The sequence below is a fragment of the Anoplophora glabripennis genome, unplaced genomic scaffold (genome assembly GCF_000390285.2).
Source record: "Anoplophora glabripennis isolate ALB-LARVAE unplaced genomic scaffold, Agla_2.0 scaffold90, whole genome shotgun sequence".
Lineage (NCBI taxonomy): Eukaryota > Metazoa > Arthropoda > Insecta > Coleoptera > Cerambycidae > Anoplophora > Anoplophora glabripennis.
This window is the reverse complement of record NW_019416260.1, coordinates 753696-773450: the sequence shown is the minus strand read 5'-3', so window position 1 is coordinate 773450 and position 19755 is coordinate 753696. Positions and strand designations below refer to the sequence as shown.

Here is a 19755-nt window from a genome sequence, read left to right as displayed (position 1 = left end):
TTGAATGTCACTTGATTTGCGCATTTTTCATTTGGTTTAGAGAGCTTTAGAAATAACATTTCTTTTTGAAATTTTCAACACCCTTTGTCTCAACAACGAAGACTGCAGGGATATTTGTATAAGCAAATATATAACACCCTGTATTCGTAAGTTTTAACGATTTCCTAAATTTTCACAACAATACGTAATAAATCAACACCCACTTTAGAAATAATCGTTAATAAATAATCAGCTGGTTGAAATTGTTGCTGGTAATATACGATCGAATTTAAGGACGAATGCTTATGCAACATTTTAGATTTTAAGTACATTAATTAATTTATTTTAACGCATCTAGAAAACAATCAAGCACTTTTAGTATATCTAAAGTACCTACCTGTCAAAAGCCTGTGAATAATCCTAAAAATGAAATTAAACGATTAAAGCCTCATGTTGGGCAGTATATTTCGGCAACTCTATTTTCTGCAGATTATCTCGGTACTGAGAATTAACAATACTTCTTGTTAACGCAGATTGCATTTGCGCTGGATAAATTCAACACTTAGCTGCAATCTAACATAACAATCTACAAGTGACATGCTACCTTAACACTTCATTTATTATTTTGAGATTCAGAATAAGATATTATTTTCAATTCTAATGCGTACCGACTAGATGTCTAATTTTGTTAGGATTGATATGCTTTACTTTGACCCAGATTCCATGTTGACACCTCAAATCGACTGAGCACCTACACTAAACAAAAAATATGGGTCTCGGAAAAGGATTATTCTAATAATTTGGTCGAAGGATAAACGCGCGTTAATGCGACGTCTGCATACAAAAGTAAAATTGAATGCTACTCTAGTAGGTACACGAAATAGCTTTGATTTCTATTTACTTACAGTTTTAATAAACGTACAAATACATACTTAGTTGTTTTTCCAGACGCAAAAGAAAACTGATATGCAATTGGCATTTGGCAATTCGTTCCAAAAACCAAAAACCTCAATTTTCTTCTTCTTCATCTTACGTCGAAACCTTAGAAAACTTCTTGAATATTTGAGGTTATGTTTGTTTACACTTCACACAATATTTAAATCTAAATTAGGATATTTATTAATACATACAGCATATAACAGAGCAGGTGATATATCAAGAATTTTACCCAATTACTCTTTCTCTCCCGTTTGTACTTTAATTTCCTGTAGGTAATACATCTCAAAATATTCATAGCTTTGTCGGTTCCATACATCCATATGCAGGGAAATGAATGCAAATTTGGTGGACGATAAAATATAAGCTTTGTTCGTAAACCTACACAACGTGCAGTGTAGTGTAGTGTAGTGGAATTCAGTGTTACACTAAAATAATAATTGTGCACCACTTTTAGAGAAAACATTTGGCTGTTCGTTAATTCAATTTGGGTAAACTTAAACTGGCATAACCTAATTGTAAATAATGGAGAAAATATTTGTGATGAGTGAATTATTTAGTGACTCTGGAAGCGAATCGGAATCAGATGATGAAGATTACCTTCGTAAAAAAAGAAAAATTCATGTTTTATTGGAGACCTGTTTCCAAAAAAATAAAAGAAAGTGCATTACAAATTTTATAGAACTTGTTCGAAACTGTGAGACAGACGAATTTATCAGCCATTTCAGAGTAAAATCAAATATTGCCAAATTTTTAATTATCTATCTAAAATATCTACCAAAATGTGACGTTTGTGATAAAAGTTTCATTTTCGCGCAACAAATATACTACACTACACTTTTACACCACCTTGTTAGCCAGTGTAGTAATGTCTGCAGTACTATTTACACTGGACTTTTCGAACACTTGGATTATACCTGCACTTGGTTACACTGCAATAAACGAACAACGTATTACTACACTAGTGCAGCAGTGGAAGGTTTACGAACAAAGCTATAAAAAAGTATGACGATTTTCTGCTATCAACCATGGATCGATTGTCTTTTGTTTTTGAGATAGTTTTTGTATGTCAAATTTAATGTTAACCATATCTTTTCTCAAAAACAATGTATTGAATTGAAAATGTTAAGTTTTTGGACGTGCTTAATAGCGTTGTTATTTTTTGAGTATCTACTAGAGAGCGCTAGTTACAATAGCTCACAGTGACATTTTATGAAATAACTCTTTGAGGTTAGGTTTTTTAGAGTGTATGTCTTGTATTGAAATGTAAACATTCGTTTCGCACAAAAAAGGTACCCATTCCTGTTAAATTCACCGTTTTTGAGAAAACCAATTGATTCTTCCAAAGTCAACTAGCTTTTGTCCTTAACATACAGAGTGTCTGCGGATTGTAGGCGATACTTCGAGGGTAGCTTCTTTTACATAAAAGTAGGTTAATTTGGATAAATTTACCTTGTTACAATTTTTTAAAATGTAGCAGGCATGCAAAAAAAGTTTTTTATTTCATATAATGTTAATAATGTAAGACAGTATTCTATGGACGGAGCCAAAGCCGACTTTCTGTGCGTTGTAGCTGTTCCAACATGAACAGCAAAAGCGGCAGCGATTTGCTCTAAGTCACGTGACCTAGGATACAAATTGCGCAGCATTGATTTTAAAAGAAACTTTCTGATTATGAAATTGACTCTTTTTTAGTAGTAACACCACAATTAAGAAAAATACTGTCAAATCTATATGTAAAATGGGCAATAATACTTAATATCACGTAATAGATATGAGAAATAGCGCGTGCTAGACTTGCAAATTCATCAAGTCACGTGACGTGAGGCTAGTTTCGTCCCATTTTACATCTTGACCCCTACCCTCTCTCTCTACATTCCATCCATAATTTAGTGTCAAAACTATGTGCAAGGCATGCGCTTTAAGAAAAATAACCTTAAAAAAGTTGTCAAAATGTCACTGAGATAGTAGGTAGCGCCCTTTAGAAGATGGTTGAAATTACCTTTACCAAAATTACCTTTAAATTCAATGTAATACATTATTTTTTGGAAAATATGTCGCTATAATTTGATTTAAAAAATCGTATTTAAGCTTACCTATGGTTTATAGAAAAAATCGTCTTATTATTTGATGTTCGATCATACATAATTTTTTTTTCTTACTTCTACAATATAGAAAAGAATAAAGTAAAATTTACATAAATTTTAGTCAATAAGACAATTTTTTAAAGGTAAAAAAAGTTGTAAACATATCAATTTCCATTTTAAATCAGATAGCATCAACAAATTCGCAATTCTGCTTATTTTACAGAGAAATATTGAATGATATTTTTAGTTGCTTAATTCAAAAAATATATAAAAATTACAAAAGAATCAGTGGCGTACATTTTTTTTTGTCAAAAATATTCGTTAAGGTACCGCTCGGGACGCCAAAAGATATTTACGAAATAACATTTTTTTTTCAAAAGTCTAACACCCTGTATCTTCAAAACGTAAGTATCTGCGGACCAATATTTATATGAACTTTTTGTCTTAAAATCACTCAAATAATCGTCTGTTGAATTTATTGTACATACTTAATTATCACCCTGTATAAATACATTGCTGGAGAATAGTACGTATTGAATTTGTAGGCAACCAGTAATTCTCATTTTTATTATTAAGTGTTGTATAATATTCACATTTTAAATCATAATTAAAAAATACTAAAAAACATCCATTTTCAGTATTTTTATACGTTTAAAGCAATAAGTAACTTAGTTTTTTTTTTAAACAGTGACAGCATCATTTTGTGATATTGGTACTTTTGTATTATAATTTTAATTGTATTGCTGCAGGTACATTTTCAGTATCTGGTGCATTCAATGAGGTAAATTATATTCTAATATATTTTGTGGTTTTCGAAAACACTAAAGACAGTTTCAACCGTGGTTTTATAAGCTGTCCTGTATATCGAACGGTTCCTAAATTAAAAAAATATGTAGGGTGACGTCACTAGCAGATCGTTCTCTGATTGGATACACATTTTCGCTCGGTTTTGAACGGAATTTGTAAACAAACATTTAAAAAATAAAAGTTTCAAACGACAATGACAGGGCAATGTCACTTTATTTATATATTATTTGGATTTCGAAAATAGGACTTATTTTAATGTTGCGCAACTTTGCAAAAACTTTATTTACGTAGGTACTCCCATAATGTTATTTAAAATGCTAATCTTCATCATCTCGAAAACATCATTGTGCTTATTACACAAGTGTACCAAGTGATATGATAACATATATTCTTGTTTTTTTTTTTTAACAGAGATAATTATAAATTAAATACGTAAAGCACACGAGTCCGTTTATAAATAAAAGAGAATTTTGACCGAAGCGTGCGCAGATTCAGTTCTCGCAGACAGCTGACTTGTTTGTAGGAAGAAAAGGGAGCCGAGTCGTTGAAGCGTTACGTGGGCAATTTGTTACCCACGTCTATAAACTTACTTTTTGGAGCTGCGGGGGTTTCTTTTGCAACCATGGCGTACTGTATGCGAGTTTTGCATCGCCAGGTGAGTCTTCAGATCATTTCCCTCTTCCAATTCAATACCTATCACCTTTTTGTTGGCCCGATCGTCACGTGTAAGCTCCCAAAACTTTCACCCACTCAGTTACATAACAGAAAAAGAAATAAACTTCCCCTGCTACCCCCAATTCCCAGTAAATTTAACTATAAACCATGCTATCTGAATGAACTAAGGTCATTGCCTTGTTTGTATTATAATTATATATTTTACTTTTAGGGGGGCAAAGCCGGCAGCTTGTTGTTCAGCGAGATACAGACGAGATGCTTCCATATTTCACCCTTAGCAGCAGCCGCTGCAAGGGTGGCGATGAGCAAATTCGACACGGAACCTCTGCCTTACGAGAAACTCACTCAGACCTTGCAGATAATCAAAAAGAGGCTCAACAGGCCCTTGACCCTTTCCGAAAAAGTTTTGTACTCTCACATTGACCAGCCAGACACTCAGGTAGGTGTTGTTCCATTGATATTTGCTCGGGTCACGCTTTAAGTTAACCTTTGGATATTTGGATTCGTCTGCAGCGATAAAGAGCTGTTTTTGATTTGCTTTATGGTTTTGTAAATAAGGAAGTGTTCTGTAAACAGTCACTTGGCGTTTTTAATTGGTTTGTTTGATTATGGAATTTTTTATTGATTATATAACAGGCTAAAGTGAGGTTATATCTGTCTTGACATTGGTGTTAGTTTAAGGGCATTGCTTAATTAAACCAAAACGAGATATCTTTGCAATGAATCAGACTTACGTTGAGGATATTTTTATTGTGAAGTGTTGGAAATATTTTTTAAATTAGAGTTCGTGTAATTTTTTAAATATGCGTTCATATTTTAACTAAAGATATTGTGGGAAGCAACTACTCTTCAGGCTACAACTCTGCTCGGCATTAAATTAGGCTCGTATTATCTAGTAAACAGCGAAAATCATTCATCGGCCACTCAAAACCACTCAAAATGTTTTTGGTTGGGAAAACTAAACGGCTTAATTATTTTTTTTTTAATGAGGTTTATTCGATAACACTTTAGTAAAGTGGAAGGAAGTTATTAATTTATAGATAAGGGCACTTCTGTTTATTTTTAGTACGGATTAATTATCGTGAAAATATTGCTAATATAAATGAATTTTTTTCCATGTGGATAATAATTACACAGACGTGCAAATATACATCTGTTTGGTGCATTGCACATTTTTGTTCTGGGTTTATAAGTGCATTTTTGAACCAAATTGAAACTTTAATAAACTAACATTTGCGGCAAAAGTAAATCAGTAAATATCAACTTACTTTTTTAAACACAAGCATCAATTTTCAGTATAAATTTTATTTTTTATTGGCTGCTTTTTCATTGTGAGAGTATTGTTAGGCAAAAATTATTTAATGAAAAGGACTCACGATTGATTTTTTTTGTGCAACGATTGGTTAAATTAATTTTTTACTTTCTCGCATAAAAAAATGTAAAATTATGCCGCAAATGATCAACTTGCAGACAGTATAGTCGACATTTCATTTATCTCAGTTTTTGTGCTTTACTATTTTTTTATTTATTATTTCCAAAAAGTTATATTCATACGATTATAAATTTTGTGGTTACAGGTAAAGGTTGAATAAATATTTGGAAAGTGTAATTTCATTATAATTTTTGAAATTCCTCTACTTATAATGATAAAATAATAAGTACCTATGTAATAACTAACTGCAGGATAGATAATTATATTTTTGTTTTTAAATTTAAAGTAAATTAGATAAGTTTTATCAGAGATCAGTTTGAATGAAATGAGTAATCCTCGTAACGTAATGGAATTTCTTGACTTTTTCCATGTCGTAAATATTGATAAATATCTTTTCATTAATAAAAAATATTTTGTCGATAACCATTGTTAACTTTTATTTCATTTAAAAAGAAGTAAAAATTCATATTCTGTTGCTCCTTGCTACTATTAGCGTTATAAGTTTAATTCATAGGAAAACGTCATGTATGTTAATGCTCAAAAACTATTTGTGCTCTGTTTACAGACTTCAGCGTTGTAATTCCCATTACGAGAAATAAGTTTATTTCTATGAAAGATAGAGGAATTGCTGCATAAATATTTGCATTCTTCCTCCACTATTTCTGTAATATATGGGACACTAGCACCCTCTAATGCTCTCGTGCTCTTTGTTTAGTCTCATGGCTTTTCCCATGACAGTGATTTTAAATTAATATAATAGATGTCACCACTTTGTTGTTCTTATTAATGTTCCTGGATTGATAAAATACCTACATTACCCGCCATTTTGGGGTAAAAGAAATTCAATTTGAACACCCTGTACCTTGTAAACTTAACACTTCTCGACCCATATAGTATTATAGAATTTAGCCACAAATTCCATGCATTTTTTAAAAAAATATGTCTTCAATTTTGACATTAAAATAATGCCATTTTCTCCCAAACTAAAAATCGTCGAGTTAGGTTACTCTTATTTGCTATTTTGACAATAAATAATTATTAATTTTTTTTTTAATGGATGTAGACTTTTTTCATTTGGGGAAAACCGATATGCAAACTCTATCGTGGACACTGTATAATTTTCTAAATAATCACACTTCATTAAATATTATTTAAGACATGCAAACAAAAAAATTGAAAAAAAAGTTTTTTTTTTCACTAAAATGATAAATATAATTTCCCATTGTAGGAAATCGAACGTGGCACCTCCTACTTGAGACTGCGCCCCGACAGGGTTGCCATGCAGGATGCCACCGCCCAAATGGCGATGTTGCAGTTTATATCTAGCGGCCTTCCGAAAGTCGCCGTGCCCAGTACCATCCACTGCGACCATCTCATCGAGGCTCAAGTGGGTGGCGTTAAAGATCTTGCCAGGGCTAAGGACATCAACAAGGAAGTTTACAACTTTTTGGCGTCCGCCGGTAACAAGTACGGCGTTGGCTTCTGGAAACCCGGATCCGGTAAGTCTCAGAATAAAATCGCTCTTAATCAGTTGCATTATGGCCTCAATATTTTATAATTGTTTCTTTCAGTTAATATCGTACAACTGTATTTTTAGTAAATTTATCAGTAATCGTTAGGTGAAGGAAAATACTGAATGTTTCTTTCCGATCTTGTACAAATTTTTTCTCCGGTTGTTTCGCACATCCCAATTTCTTAAGTATGTTTACTCTTCATATTTTATTATGTGATATTTTTAAGAAGGCGAATGAATGAGAAATTTTTTATTGGCACCAATGTTCATCACATTAATCTAGATTGGGATAAATTATAAAATAATTAATTCTCGATAAAAATTCATTGTAATACTGACTTGGTGTTTTTCATGAATTCTTTGAGTGGGCCAAATTGATTAGATTTTGATCAAACTTCGACATTATTTTTTCAATGTCTTGAACTACATTTACAAATTTTTCAAGTAATTTGTGTTGAAATTGCCGAAGTTTTGGGCTCTTGTCCACCGAAGGTCGTCGTCCGAGTTAGTTTACAGGAAATGTGATCACAATTTTGTAGGGAGCTCTATATAGGTGGCTGTTTCAGGAAGGCACACTATATTTTTCTCTAAATCTTTATTTTTCCATAAAGGCATAACTCTAAAACAACGCTTCTTTTTCTAACTAACCATTAGCCTAAGATAAGTAAAAACACTGAACACTTTACTGCAATCTCCTCTTCCTCTTCTTATTCGAATAAGTAAATCGCGCGGGATTTTTTTAATATTTGAAACGGGTTACTACAATTATTATGTTTTTTAATATGAACCTCATATGCTGATAAAAATTGTGAACATTGAAGTTTTGACACGTGTTTGAAAAAATGTATCGATATTCACTTATTTTGATTAAAAAACATCCTTAAAATTATATCATTCCAATTGTTGGTTCACGTTCTTTGTAATTTCATAAAGAAACACACTTTCAATTTTCATAACGATCGGTTCATGACTTTTTGAACTAGATTTCCCGTGAATCAAAGAAATGTCGTTTCGAGAAAAAAGCGTTTGAAAATTTCCGAAAACTACAAATTTGAGAAAGTCAATCAGCGATTCCAGTACCTTACAACAGTCCTTCTTCTTCCTCATAGCCATCATTCTGAGCTTGCATCTGTTCTTTTCTTGACTAGTGAGTGACTAGACTACCTGAACAATCGCTCCGCTTTACCTGCTGTGCTTCCGAGCAGTGACCCGATGGGCGTTTGTTTTAGGCTCATAATTGTTCGGGACGAATAGGAATTTCATTTTGAAATTTTGTCAGCGTATTCTTGAATTGTTACACTAACAATTTATACAAAAAAAAAAAATCGATTTTTTGAGCCTCCTGATATGGTTTTAGTATAAACATTTATTTTCATTTCCTACGAGTTTCAGCTGTTACGACCATCATCAGGGAAGAAGAAAAATGGCAATCATTTAAAAAAGATTTAACCTCATAGAACTACTAAGAAATGACATAATTTTTGTGTAAAAATGAAAATATCAGTAAATTTTGTTTGTCTTCAGTTCATCACAATGACTTGAAGGAAAAATTGGCTGCATAAAACTACTAACTCGTTATAAATTTTGTAAAAATTTTTTACTGGTATTTTCATTTTTACACAAAAATTATGACGTGTTAGTAGTTTTATGTAGTCATTTTTTTTCAACTCTCATTAACCTTTTTTGCCTGATAATGGCTTAAGAATCGAAATTAACAGGAAAGGAAAATAAATGTTTATACTGAATTAAAAAAGGCTCTAATTTATTCTATCATCACATTTATAAAATCGTTAATTTAAAACCCACTTAATCAGTGTAAGAAGAACAATAAAGTATATTTGTATTTTTAGAAGCCTATGCAAATTTTTTTTGTATCTACCCACATGAGAAAATATTATGGTTTTTGGTACTTCATGAACATATTTTAGAGCACCGACTAATATTTTCATCTATGTCTTCGTTATTTTATTGTTTTCGTTACTTCAGTTGTTTTTTTGTCTTTTCCTTTTTTCCGTCTCTTTTTTCCTTCTACTTGTTACAATTTTTTTATTTTAACTAGCGCTTTTTTTGACAATAATTTTCTTCCTTGTTATTGCCACAAATTTATGCATTCCATGGATATAGTTTTCAAATTTTTGATTATTTTTAAGTCGACGGAAACTTGTCTCGTTTTGTATCTACAAATGATCCAGTTGTTGTGCAAAAGCAGTATTATTTAGTTTTATTTCTAGTAAGTTGATATAACGAATATTGGACATTAAATTTTTTGATGTACCAACAAGACAAATTTTATATTTTTATTGAAGCTCAAAATGTCCAAACCCAAAAATTTTCCATTAAACTTCAGTAATATATTGTCACTAAAGAAACGATGCTCCTAAGTAACATTTTTTATCAAAATGGTTTATCATAAAACACCTAAATAGCGTGCATCTCCATCGTCTAATACTATATTTTTGAAGAGTTTGCAATTGAAGTAATTTGTTGGTTATTTTGATGCCGAGAACCTAAAATTAGATCAGGTTTTCATTAATCACAGTTACGAAGCAGTTTTTTGGTCTCCTGAAAAGTTGACATTTTTGTACGTAGGCGGTATTGTTTTTTCAACGATGATATATTCTAATATTTGTCAGCTGTGGTAGATATGGGCGCACAACTATACAGGGTGGTACTTTGGATGGGGACTTTCGGCCTTTGGAAACACGTCATAACTTTGTTTTCTCAAATTCCATTATAAAAACAGTTTTTGTAACTTTTTTTTCTTTATTGTCATACCCTGTCTCTGGGAGTAAAAAAATATAGTGATTTTAGAAAAAAAAAACGTGCCGAAAAGCCGTATAAATTCAATCTATTTTCTACAAAATTATTTTCCACTGCAGTTTTACTCTCTGCCATTCCATTAGTGACATATGGTGGGTTTACAAAGAATAGGGCGCTGGCCTGTGATGGCGTAGACAGGAGTATGTGCAGTTTAAAAAACAAATTATAACTTGACTGTTTATTTGATCAGTATTCTGGAGAATATGTATAATTATCCAAAAAAAAAAATTATCTCATAGTTACGCCCTATTTGTTGATTGGACAAATAATCGTTACAATAAAATGATTAATCCTAGGAAAATATAAACAAAGAAATAGGGGTATTAACTGATTTTATTAGTCAATCCTTAATATTAAAACTACTGCGTGAAAACCGAGGAACACTTCATCATCAGCGATTATCCGTTTTAGGTATTATTCATCAAATTATCCTGGAAAACTACGCCTTTCCCGGCCTCCTCATGATCGGTACGGATTCGCACACACCCAACGGCGGCGGCCTCGGCGGTCTATGCATTGGTGTGGGTGGCGCCGATGCCGTCGACGTAATGGCTAGCATTCCTTGGGAACTCAAATGTCCCAAGGTCATCGGTGTCAAACTGACAGGTGAGTTAACAAATTTGTATTGGAAGATTACGAATTTACGTTTCTTAAGGAAAATTATCCGGGTGGACATCCCCGAAGGACATCATCCTCAAAGTCGCCGACATCTTAACCGTCAAGGGAGGCACCGGAGCGATCGTCGAGTACCACGGGCCCGGCTGCAATTCCGTCTCCTGTACCGGCATGGCCACTATTTGCAATATGGGCGCCGAAATCGGAGCTACGACCTCGCTTTTCCCCTTCAACAATAGGATGAGCGATTACTTGAACGCTACGAACCGTTCGGAAATCGCCCAATTGGCCGAGAAGTACCAAGATGTGCTTCTTACCCCGGACAAAGGTAAGAATATTAAGTTAGGTGGAGACGTCGCTTGAATACTTAAATTTGTAGGTGCCGAGTACGACCAGCTCGTTGAAATCAACCTGGACACTCTGGAACCGCGCGTCAACGGCCCGTTCACACCCGATTTGGGAAATCCCATCAGCAAGCTGGGACAAAACGCGAAGAAAAACGGCTGGCCAATCGATATCAAGGTGGGACTTATCGGTTCCTGCACCAACAGCTCGTACGAGGATATGGGCAGGTGCGCGAACATCGCCAAGGAAGCGATGAGCCACGGTGTGAAATCGAAGATTCCCTTCAACGTCACGCCCGGATCCGAACAAATCAGGGCCACCATCGAGAGGGACGGGATTTCCAAAACGCTGACCGAATTCGGCGGAACTGTAAGTGTTTTTTAAATTCTACCATACAGTTTTAAAATACCTTGCTTTGTTTTTTTGTGTGTTTTACCACATTCTGAGGGTTTTTTAAATTTAATATACAGGATGTTACTTTCAATGGGGGTCATTATTTATACAGGAGGTTACCTTTGAACATATATAAGTTTGTTTCCTCAAATTTTGTCATGAAAATAGATTTTTTTTAACATCCTTTTCATAATTTTCATGCCCCACTGCTAGCTGCGAGTGCATACTCAGTTGGGAGCTACGGCATACATGTTTTTTCCAATATCACAGAAATTTAGCAATGAAGACACACAAACACACTATACCGTCGCTAAACACTGATCTGTTCAAATTCCACTTTGATTCCAGTAAAAACTAATATTTTACTCAGAAAGTCATAAAATTACCTTCCCTGTTACCTTCTCGCAAACTGAAAACTAAAATAAGAGTAATAAACTGAAGCGGTGTCATAATCGGCCATTTTCGTTCAATCGAATTAACATTGGCTGTTTGCTTTTTGTCCGCCTTGTTCCCGTTTCTCATATCATATTTGGCAGATTGATATTTAGTGCACCTAAGCTAGGTCAATATGAGAGGTCATTGACACAAATTCACAAACTAACACAGTGCTTTAAGAAAATAGCACAAATTCTTTGTTGGGCAGTTTGAAAAACTAATTGTAATTCGATTGTTTTATTTAAAAAAAGATTATATTAGATTAGTAGTCTGGGGAAGTATCCTTAAAAATTGACCGTCTCTTAAAGTTGACCTTGTACATGAATTTATTTGGAATTTTCCAATTTTTTTTATAAGATTTGATCATTTTTAATGTTCTGTTTGAGCTTAGGAGAGTTTATCTGTTGAAGAAGAACAAAGAAGTTAATAGTTGCTTTAATTTATTTAACATTTTTACTTGGAATTCAATTTTTTTTTTTTTTAATTTCTTAAGAGAATAAAGTTAAATAAGATTTTTTAAAAAAGATTTTTCAATTATTTGAATTATCTTCACATCTTTAAAATAAAGTAAATACAGAACTATTGAGGAGGTTTATTGGGTACGTCTAAAGTGAAATGAGAGTTTCTGTAGATTCGCTAGTGACTAAAGTTGTAAGCCTTACTTGGCTAACTCACTCGGCTTGGCGTTTGCTCGCTCGCGTTCGATCATTGTGTGTGGATGCCTAAGCTTGAAATATACACCATATGTCACACCTACCCGATCTATTTCATGACGGACCCGGCGACATGAGCCGTTTGTAAAATTGATGTCTAAAAAAAGACCTGGGGTCTAAAAAAAAAAAAGGAGGGAATCAGGGAATGTGGGAAATGTACAATTTTTTTCAGAAAACCTGGAGAAATGACATATTAACCCGGAGATCTGGCAACCCTAGTCATGCATATAGAGTTAAGTTAGTCAACAGTAGCAGTTTGAAGGAGAATTATTATAAACTTGAGATACATATATCTTACAATAATCTAACAAATTGTCGAATATACCTAATTTTTTTTGCCAAAAAATAGTTCAGAAATTGAAAATATGTAAAAACTAGGAAAAATTCCGAAGAATTCAATGAACTACTATTTACCCCACCTGAATTTTTGAGCTTAATTTTCAAAATGGCATCCAAAGTTCGCAAAAAACATTTTTTTTCATTTATAAAAATAAAACTGAACGTTTTAGAAAAAAATGTTTTCAAACAAGGGTTGTAGGAATTTTTAATACAGATCGAATAACCCCAAACCGGTTTTGGTAAATAAATTAATTAGTTATCGCAAAAAAAACGCTAAAAATGTATCTCTCAAAAATAAAGATTTTTTTATGAAACTTGGTGAAATAAAATAATTTTTTCTAAATTGAAAAATCCCTACTATAATGTAATAATAATAATATAATATATAATATAATATATAATTAATAATATAATAATATAATAATAATAATTAATATTTAATATTTTAATATAATATTATAAATGTGAATGTAAGTTTGTTTGTTATGCTTTCACGTGAAAACTACTTAACCGATCATCATGAAACTTTGTACACATATTATTGGAGGTATTAGAAGTAATATAGGATACTTTTTATTAAAAAAAAATTATTTTTTACGAAAGATTTTCTATATTTATTGTTTCAGGTTAGGTGTCATTTTTGTGGTTAATTCGTGATTTTACCCTTGATCACTGATACTTATTTAATGGCTTCAATGCGAGCGGTAAAAGCTAGTATTTATAATTCTGCAAAAATCGAGTTTTCGAAAAAAAAGCGTTTTTGTAAAAATCCCCATAATTCATAGGCCGCCACATCTTTAGGAATGGGGTTGGGATTAAAGTTTTCTTTAATAACTACACTATTATGTGCAAATATTGCGCGAGCCTCAAATCGATTTCAAATATCGCAAAAAACCATTGAAAAATCGTTTTATTTTCGGGACCCTAAAACTTTGATTAACTTTTTGATTTCAATTTGTATCGAAATGCCGATACTGCCGTTCGAAAGTTGACATTTTTTTACTAATGTAAAGAAAAAAGTCTGCCCTACGAGCAACAGGGGCCGAGGAAAGGTTTTTTTTCCTCATTTATATTTTATATATTTTATGAAAAATATTTTATAATTTCTGCAAAAATCGAGTTTTTCGAAAATTCGTCACGACCTCATTAATTAAGGGCTGAAATTTACAAATATTACAGTTGAATCATCAACGTGTCGAGCCGAGTAAGCAATGTATGGGGCCCATAAAAATGAAGTTTAATGAAAGAAAATGGGACCAATCATTATTTACTATTTTTTATATTATAACGTGTAAATTTCAGCCCTTAATATTAATAAATGAGGTTGTGACGATTTTTCGAAAAACTCGATTTTTGCAGAAATTATAAAATATTTTTTAATTTTGAAATAATCATATTATTTTGCTCACCAAGAGCTATCGTTTCTCCAAGTTTCATAAAAAAATCTTTATGTTTGAAAGATACAAGTATTTGAAAAAATTGCGATTTTTAGAGGTTTTTTTTTGCAATTACTAATTAATTTATTTTTCGATCAAAACCGGTTTGGGCTTATTCGATCTGCATTAAAAATTTCTACAACTTTTATTTGAAAATTTTTTTTCTAAAATGTTTATTTTTTTTAATGAAAACACCCTTTTTTGTGAACTTTGGATGCTATTTTGAAAATGAAGCCCAAAAATTCAGGTGGGGTAAAGTAGTTCATTGAATTTTACGGAATTTTTCCTAATTTTTACATATTTTCAATTACTGAAAAAGTAATTTGTTTGGACTAAAAGTACCTAAATGATTTCTAGGAGCTGTCATACAGTTCCTTAGATCCTATTTATACAAGTTGCTGTGGAAACTGTTCGTCAATTGTTGCGCATTCTAACTGAAAAGACCAAAAAAATCTGCAGCCTCATAAGACTACTAAATTGTGAAAAATTATTTTATTAATATCTCGACTCTCTAACTCGTCTCCAAACTAGTAATAATTTTCTTCATATTAATAAGCTTATATTATTTATTTTTATGAATATTTGTTTGTCAATTCCATATCAGATAAACCTCCTTAATAGAATATTTATGTTTTTTTTATAAAGTTATTTATAGTTTATTAGCAAACTGTGGATATCCAGAATAATAAACAAAATTATATTAAACACGACTTTACACTACATATTTACTATAAAGAAGGGATTATGATAATCGTGAAATGACAAATTTGTTTTATTCCACGTCATTAATGAGTAAAAATCGAACTTTTAACCTTTCGACGAATCTTAACGAATTTGTCTGATCTGGCAGACACAGGCCTCAGTTCAAAGATAATTGTTTATGGTGCAATAAAAACAATGCAATGAATAGCGAGAAAACAATGAAAACAATCAGTTGATGATTCTTTAATTTTATATTCTCGCTCGCACTTTTTAAGTTACATTATCGTGTTCTTTTCCAATTTATACATTTTTTTTGAAAAGTTGATTACATAGAACTCAATTATAAAAAATCACATATTGACTTTTTAATGCGCAAATAACAGGGGCCTTGTGCTGAATATAAGTAACGATTGGCTTTAAATGTCATTTTAGGTACTCGCAAATGCTTGTGGGCCCTGCATCGGCCAGTGGGACCGTAAGGACGTCAAGAAAGGCGAGAAGAACACCATCGTCACATCCTATAACAGAAACTTCACTGGTCGTAATGACGCCAATCCCGCCACCCACTGCTTCGTCACCTCTCCGGAACTAGTCACTGCCCTAAGCATCGCCGGGACCCTGAACTTCAACCCGCTCACCGACGAAATTCAAGGTACCGTATTATTCATGAGACTTTAATTTTTTAGGTTATTTTTTTTTTATAATTTACAGGTACTGACGGCAAAAAATTCAAACTCTCTCCACCCTTCGGAGACGAGCTCCCCAGCAAAGGCTTCGATCCCGGCCAAGACACGTATGAGGCACCCGTGAAGGACGGCAGCAAATTGTCCGTCAACGTCGATCCGAAATCTCAACGTTTGCAGCTGTTGGAACCCTTCGACAAGTGGGACGGGAAGGACCTGGAAGATTTGACCATTCTCATCAAGGTCAAAGGGAAGTGCACCACCGATCACATATCGGCGGCCGGGCCTTGGCTGAAGTACCGCGGTCACCTGGACAATATCTCTAATAACATGTTCATTGGGTTAGTACGTGAACAAGTGCTTTTTTTTCATCAATCGCTTTATTCTTTCACCGCCCCGACCACCCGCCCCCCGACCTCATGTAATTTAAACTCGTAGCCACGTCTGCTTTTTTTGTTTGTTTGTTTTGTAATGTTTTTGTAGCAATTTTTAATATACCTAAGGAGGAAACAAAAAAATTAAGTTATTTTCGAAATAACAATAACGGTGAGTAATTTTTTTTCAACTCCCAGAAAAAATGGTGTTTTTTCAAGAAAACTCAAAAGGGGTAACAGCTAGAAAAAAATAGTTTGTTATAAAAGTTGCGGAGCGTAAAAATAAAAGTTGATTCCGAAATTTACGATTGTCGTTTGTTCAAAAGCGGCAAATTACAAATTTCGTTACAATAAAAATTAATTTTAATTTCAACCTAAGTCCATTTCAAAGAAAATCTGCGTAAGAATGGAGGAAAGTCCGTTATTTGTACATTAATTCATATTTAGACAAACTGTGCAATAAAAATACTGTGCATCTGTAAAAAATGTATTGCTGGTTGCCTGTTTGCTATAGAGCCCTCTTAAGCAAATAATTTTCACTAATAGACCAGATAAACCATAAAATACAGTATAATCTTGTTGCACATAAGAATTCTAAATTTTTTCATTTAATCAATTGATAAGAAATCTGCGTCAAGTTCAGATTATTAAAACATTTTTTCAAATTTCGTAATTACTATTTCAAGCATAGATGGCGCCACATATATCTCGTCCATTCAGGTTGCACGCAAAACCATTATAAAGGACAAAAAATATCGAACCTTCAGTAACTCTTCTGCTGTAAGGGGGTGTATCACATTTTTCTGAAAAAAAAAACTACCTAATACACTAGACAATCCTAAAACACAATATAATCTTGTTAAACTTAGGACTTCCAAATTCTCATCAGACAGTCATGTATTTGTATCGTGTCGCCATAGATCCCAACCCTTCCACACTCTTGTGGGTACCTTACTTTTATATCATAACGTTTGACTTGTGTAGGCGACATGTAGAACAACGCCACCTATTGACGAACTTTAGTACCTTCAAACTCTCATTCAAAATCTCTAAAACAGCTAATTCCTAAAACAATATAAAATTCTTCATCTAAGACAGCCACGTATTTGTGACGTTTCGTCATAGATCCCAACCCTTCCTCACCCTTGTGGGTACCTTACTTTTATACTATAACGTTCGACTTGTGTAGGCGACATGTTGATCAGCGCCACCTATTGACGAACTTCAGTACCATCAAAAACTCATTAAAAATCTCATAAAACAATTAAATCCCAAAACAGTGTAAAATTCTCCATCTAATAACGTTTGACTTGTGTAGGTGACATGTATGTAGATCAGCGCCACCTATCGACAAACTTTAGTACCATCAGAAACGCATATTAAATAGGCGAAATTTAGACGTTTCAAATAACTTTTTCACCAAAATTGGTACCTTTTATAACCTCTTTATTTATTCCTGCAGGTGACGTTCGAATCAGCGCCATCTATTGGCAAACTTTGATACTATCAAAGACGTAAATTAGGTAGAAATTTAGACATTTTCGATCAATTTTTTACCAAAATTAAAAGAAAAATTAAATCAATTCCTACATTCTGGCACTTATTAAACAATTGAAATTTGCCTCTAGTTGAGGGCATATAGGAAGGGCATTGTTTAACAAAAACCAAATCGGAGATAAAAATAACATTTTATTTTGCATTAAGACCTATTTACAAATATAAGAAAAATTACATTGATTTTATTGTAACACAAATTTTCGTATTTTTTGTAAGTTAAAGTAATTTTTTTTTAGGGCGACAAACGCCGAGAATGGCGAAATGAACAAGGTGAAGAACCAGGTGACGGGCGAGTGGGGCACGGTGCCCGACACGGCGCGTTTCTACAAGGCCAAGGGCATCAAGTGGGTGGCCGTCGGCGACGACAACTACGGCGAGGGCAGCTCCCGCGAACACGCCGCCCTCGAACCCAGGCACCTGGGGGGCCGCGCCATCATCGTCAAATCCTTCGCTCGCATCCACGAGACCAACCTGAAAAAACAAGGACTTTTACCTCTAACGTTCGCCAATCCCAGCGATTACGATAAGATCCAGCCCACCGACAAGGTCAGTCTGAAGGGCTTGAAAAACCTCGCGCCCGGCAAGCCAGTGGAATGCGTGATCAAGCACGCCGACGGTTCCACCGATAAGATCTTGCTTAACCACTCGTTGAACGAGCTGCAGATCGGGTGGTTCAACGCCGGCAGCGCGCTCAACAGGATGAAGGAGCTCGCCGCGTAGTAGTAGGTAGGAGATAAGGATTATTTAATTGTGTAGATTAATAAATTACGTACTTTGTTACAAGTGGTTTTTTTGAAGAAATTTCTGGTCTTGTTACTGCCCCCGTTTATGTGTAAATTTAGTTAAACAGCCCAGACGAGCGAGTGTTGGGAAAGAAAACAATAGATGGCGACACTTACACTCTGAATAGGGATTTTATAGGAGTCGCCGTCAGTTAATTTCTTTCCTAAGTTCGTCTAACTGCGATTATATACACATACGAGGGTGCTGTTTAGCGTCACGCCTTACTATCTCTTTGTGGTAATTTATGTAAATATCAACATATAGTCATAGCTTTTATTTTTTTTTATGTAGTTTCCCAAAGGCTCTGACAATAAAATTGTTTTTATTATGGACTCGAGTGTTTTTCTCAATTTTACCCCCTTTGAATCTTCAATTAATTTCTTGCCTGTGTAATTTCTTTCGTTAGATGAGTCAAGGTTAGAAATGACAATACTAGGTGGCGCCTCTTCCATAAAATCACCGTTATACTATTTTTTATACAATTTGATTGATTCATTCAACAATGAGTGTCAGAAATGACGTGTAGATTTCAACATTTTAAATATCATAGTAGCCGTGTTTGAAACGGCTGCCTGGTGGTGGGCTTTAGGCACTAGAACGGTGGTGCGCATGCGTAGCGACTGAAGCAAACACGCTGTAGTCATGTTATTTTATACACGGGAGCGCAAATGGCTCCATCTGCCATGCTGACTCCCAACTGTGCCATTCAAATGGCTACAGTAGGAAGCGACCTATATTGCAGGTACTAGTTGCACGACTGCCACCCACAGAGGGCGTAACACAATGTTTGAATTATCAGTGCTGCGAGAAACAACTACTCCGAGGGCTTATGCCCCTACTGGCATTGAATTATACTCGCAACACCAAATTACTGACGAACGACCCTAGCTGTCGCACTAGGTGTTGCAAGTATAATTCAATGGCGGTAGGGGCACATAGCCAATGGAATAGTTGTTTCTCGCAACACTGGCAATTAAAATGCTATGATTTTGTTATGGTTGTGGTTACGTTTTTGTAAGCTTGATAGGACGTTTAAGTAGTATGCAGAATAAAAGTGTTTGAAGATCGAACGAGACTTTAATTTAAACCAAAAGAACATTGTAATTGTGGTGTAAGCCTATATTTGCATTT

General features: G+C 33.8%; 1 protein-coding gene across 1 annotated transcript; it reads left to right on the top strand.

Annotated features, from left to right (window-relative positions):
- Positions 1–4276: 4276 nt before the first annotated feature.
- Positions 4277–18828, top strand: LOC108917996 (probable aconitate hydratase, mitochondrial). Its single transcript, XM_018724831.2, has 9 exons — positions 4277–4464; positions 4696–4923; positions 7145–7415; positions 10661–10855; positions 10905–11192; positions 11244–11578; positions 15660–15879; positions 15939–16251; positions 18078–18828. The coding sequence occupies exons 1-9, from the start codon at positions 4432–4434 to the stop codon at positions 18559–18561; spliced, it is 2367 nt and encodes a 788-aa protein (XP_018580347.1). The 5' UTR covers positions 4277–4431; the 3' UTR covers positions 18562–18828.
- The last annotated feature ends 927 nt before the right edge of the window (positions 18829–19755 follow it).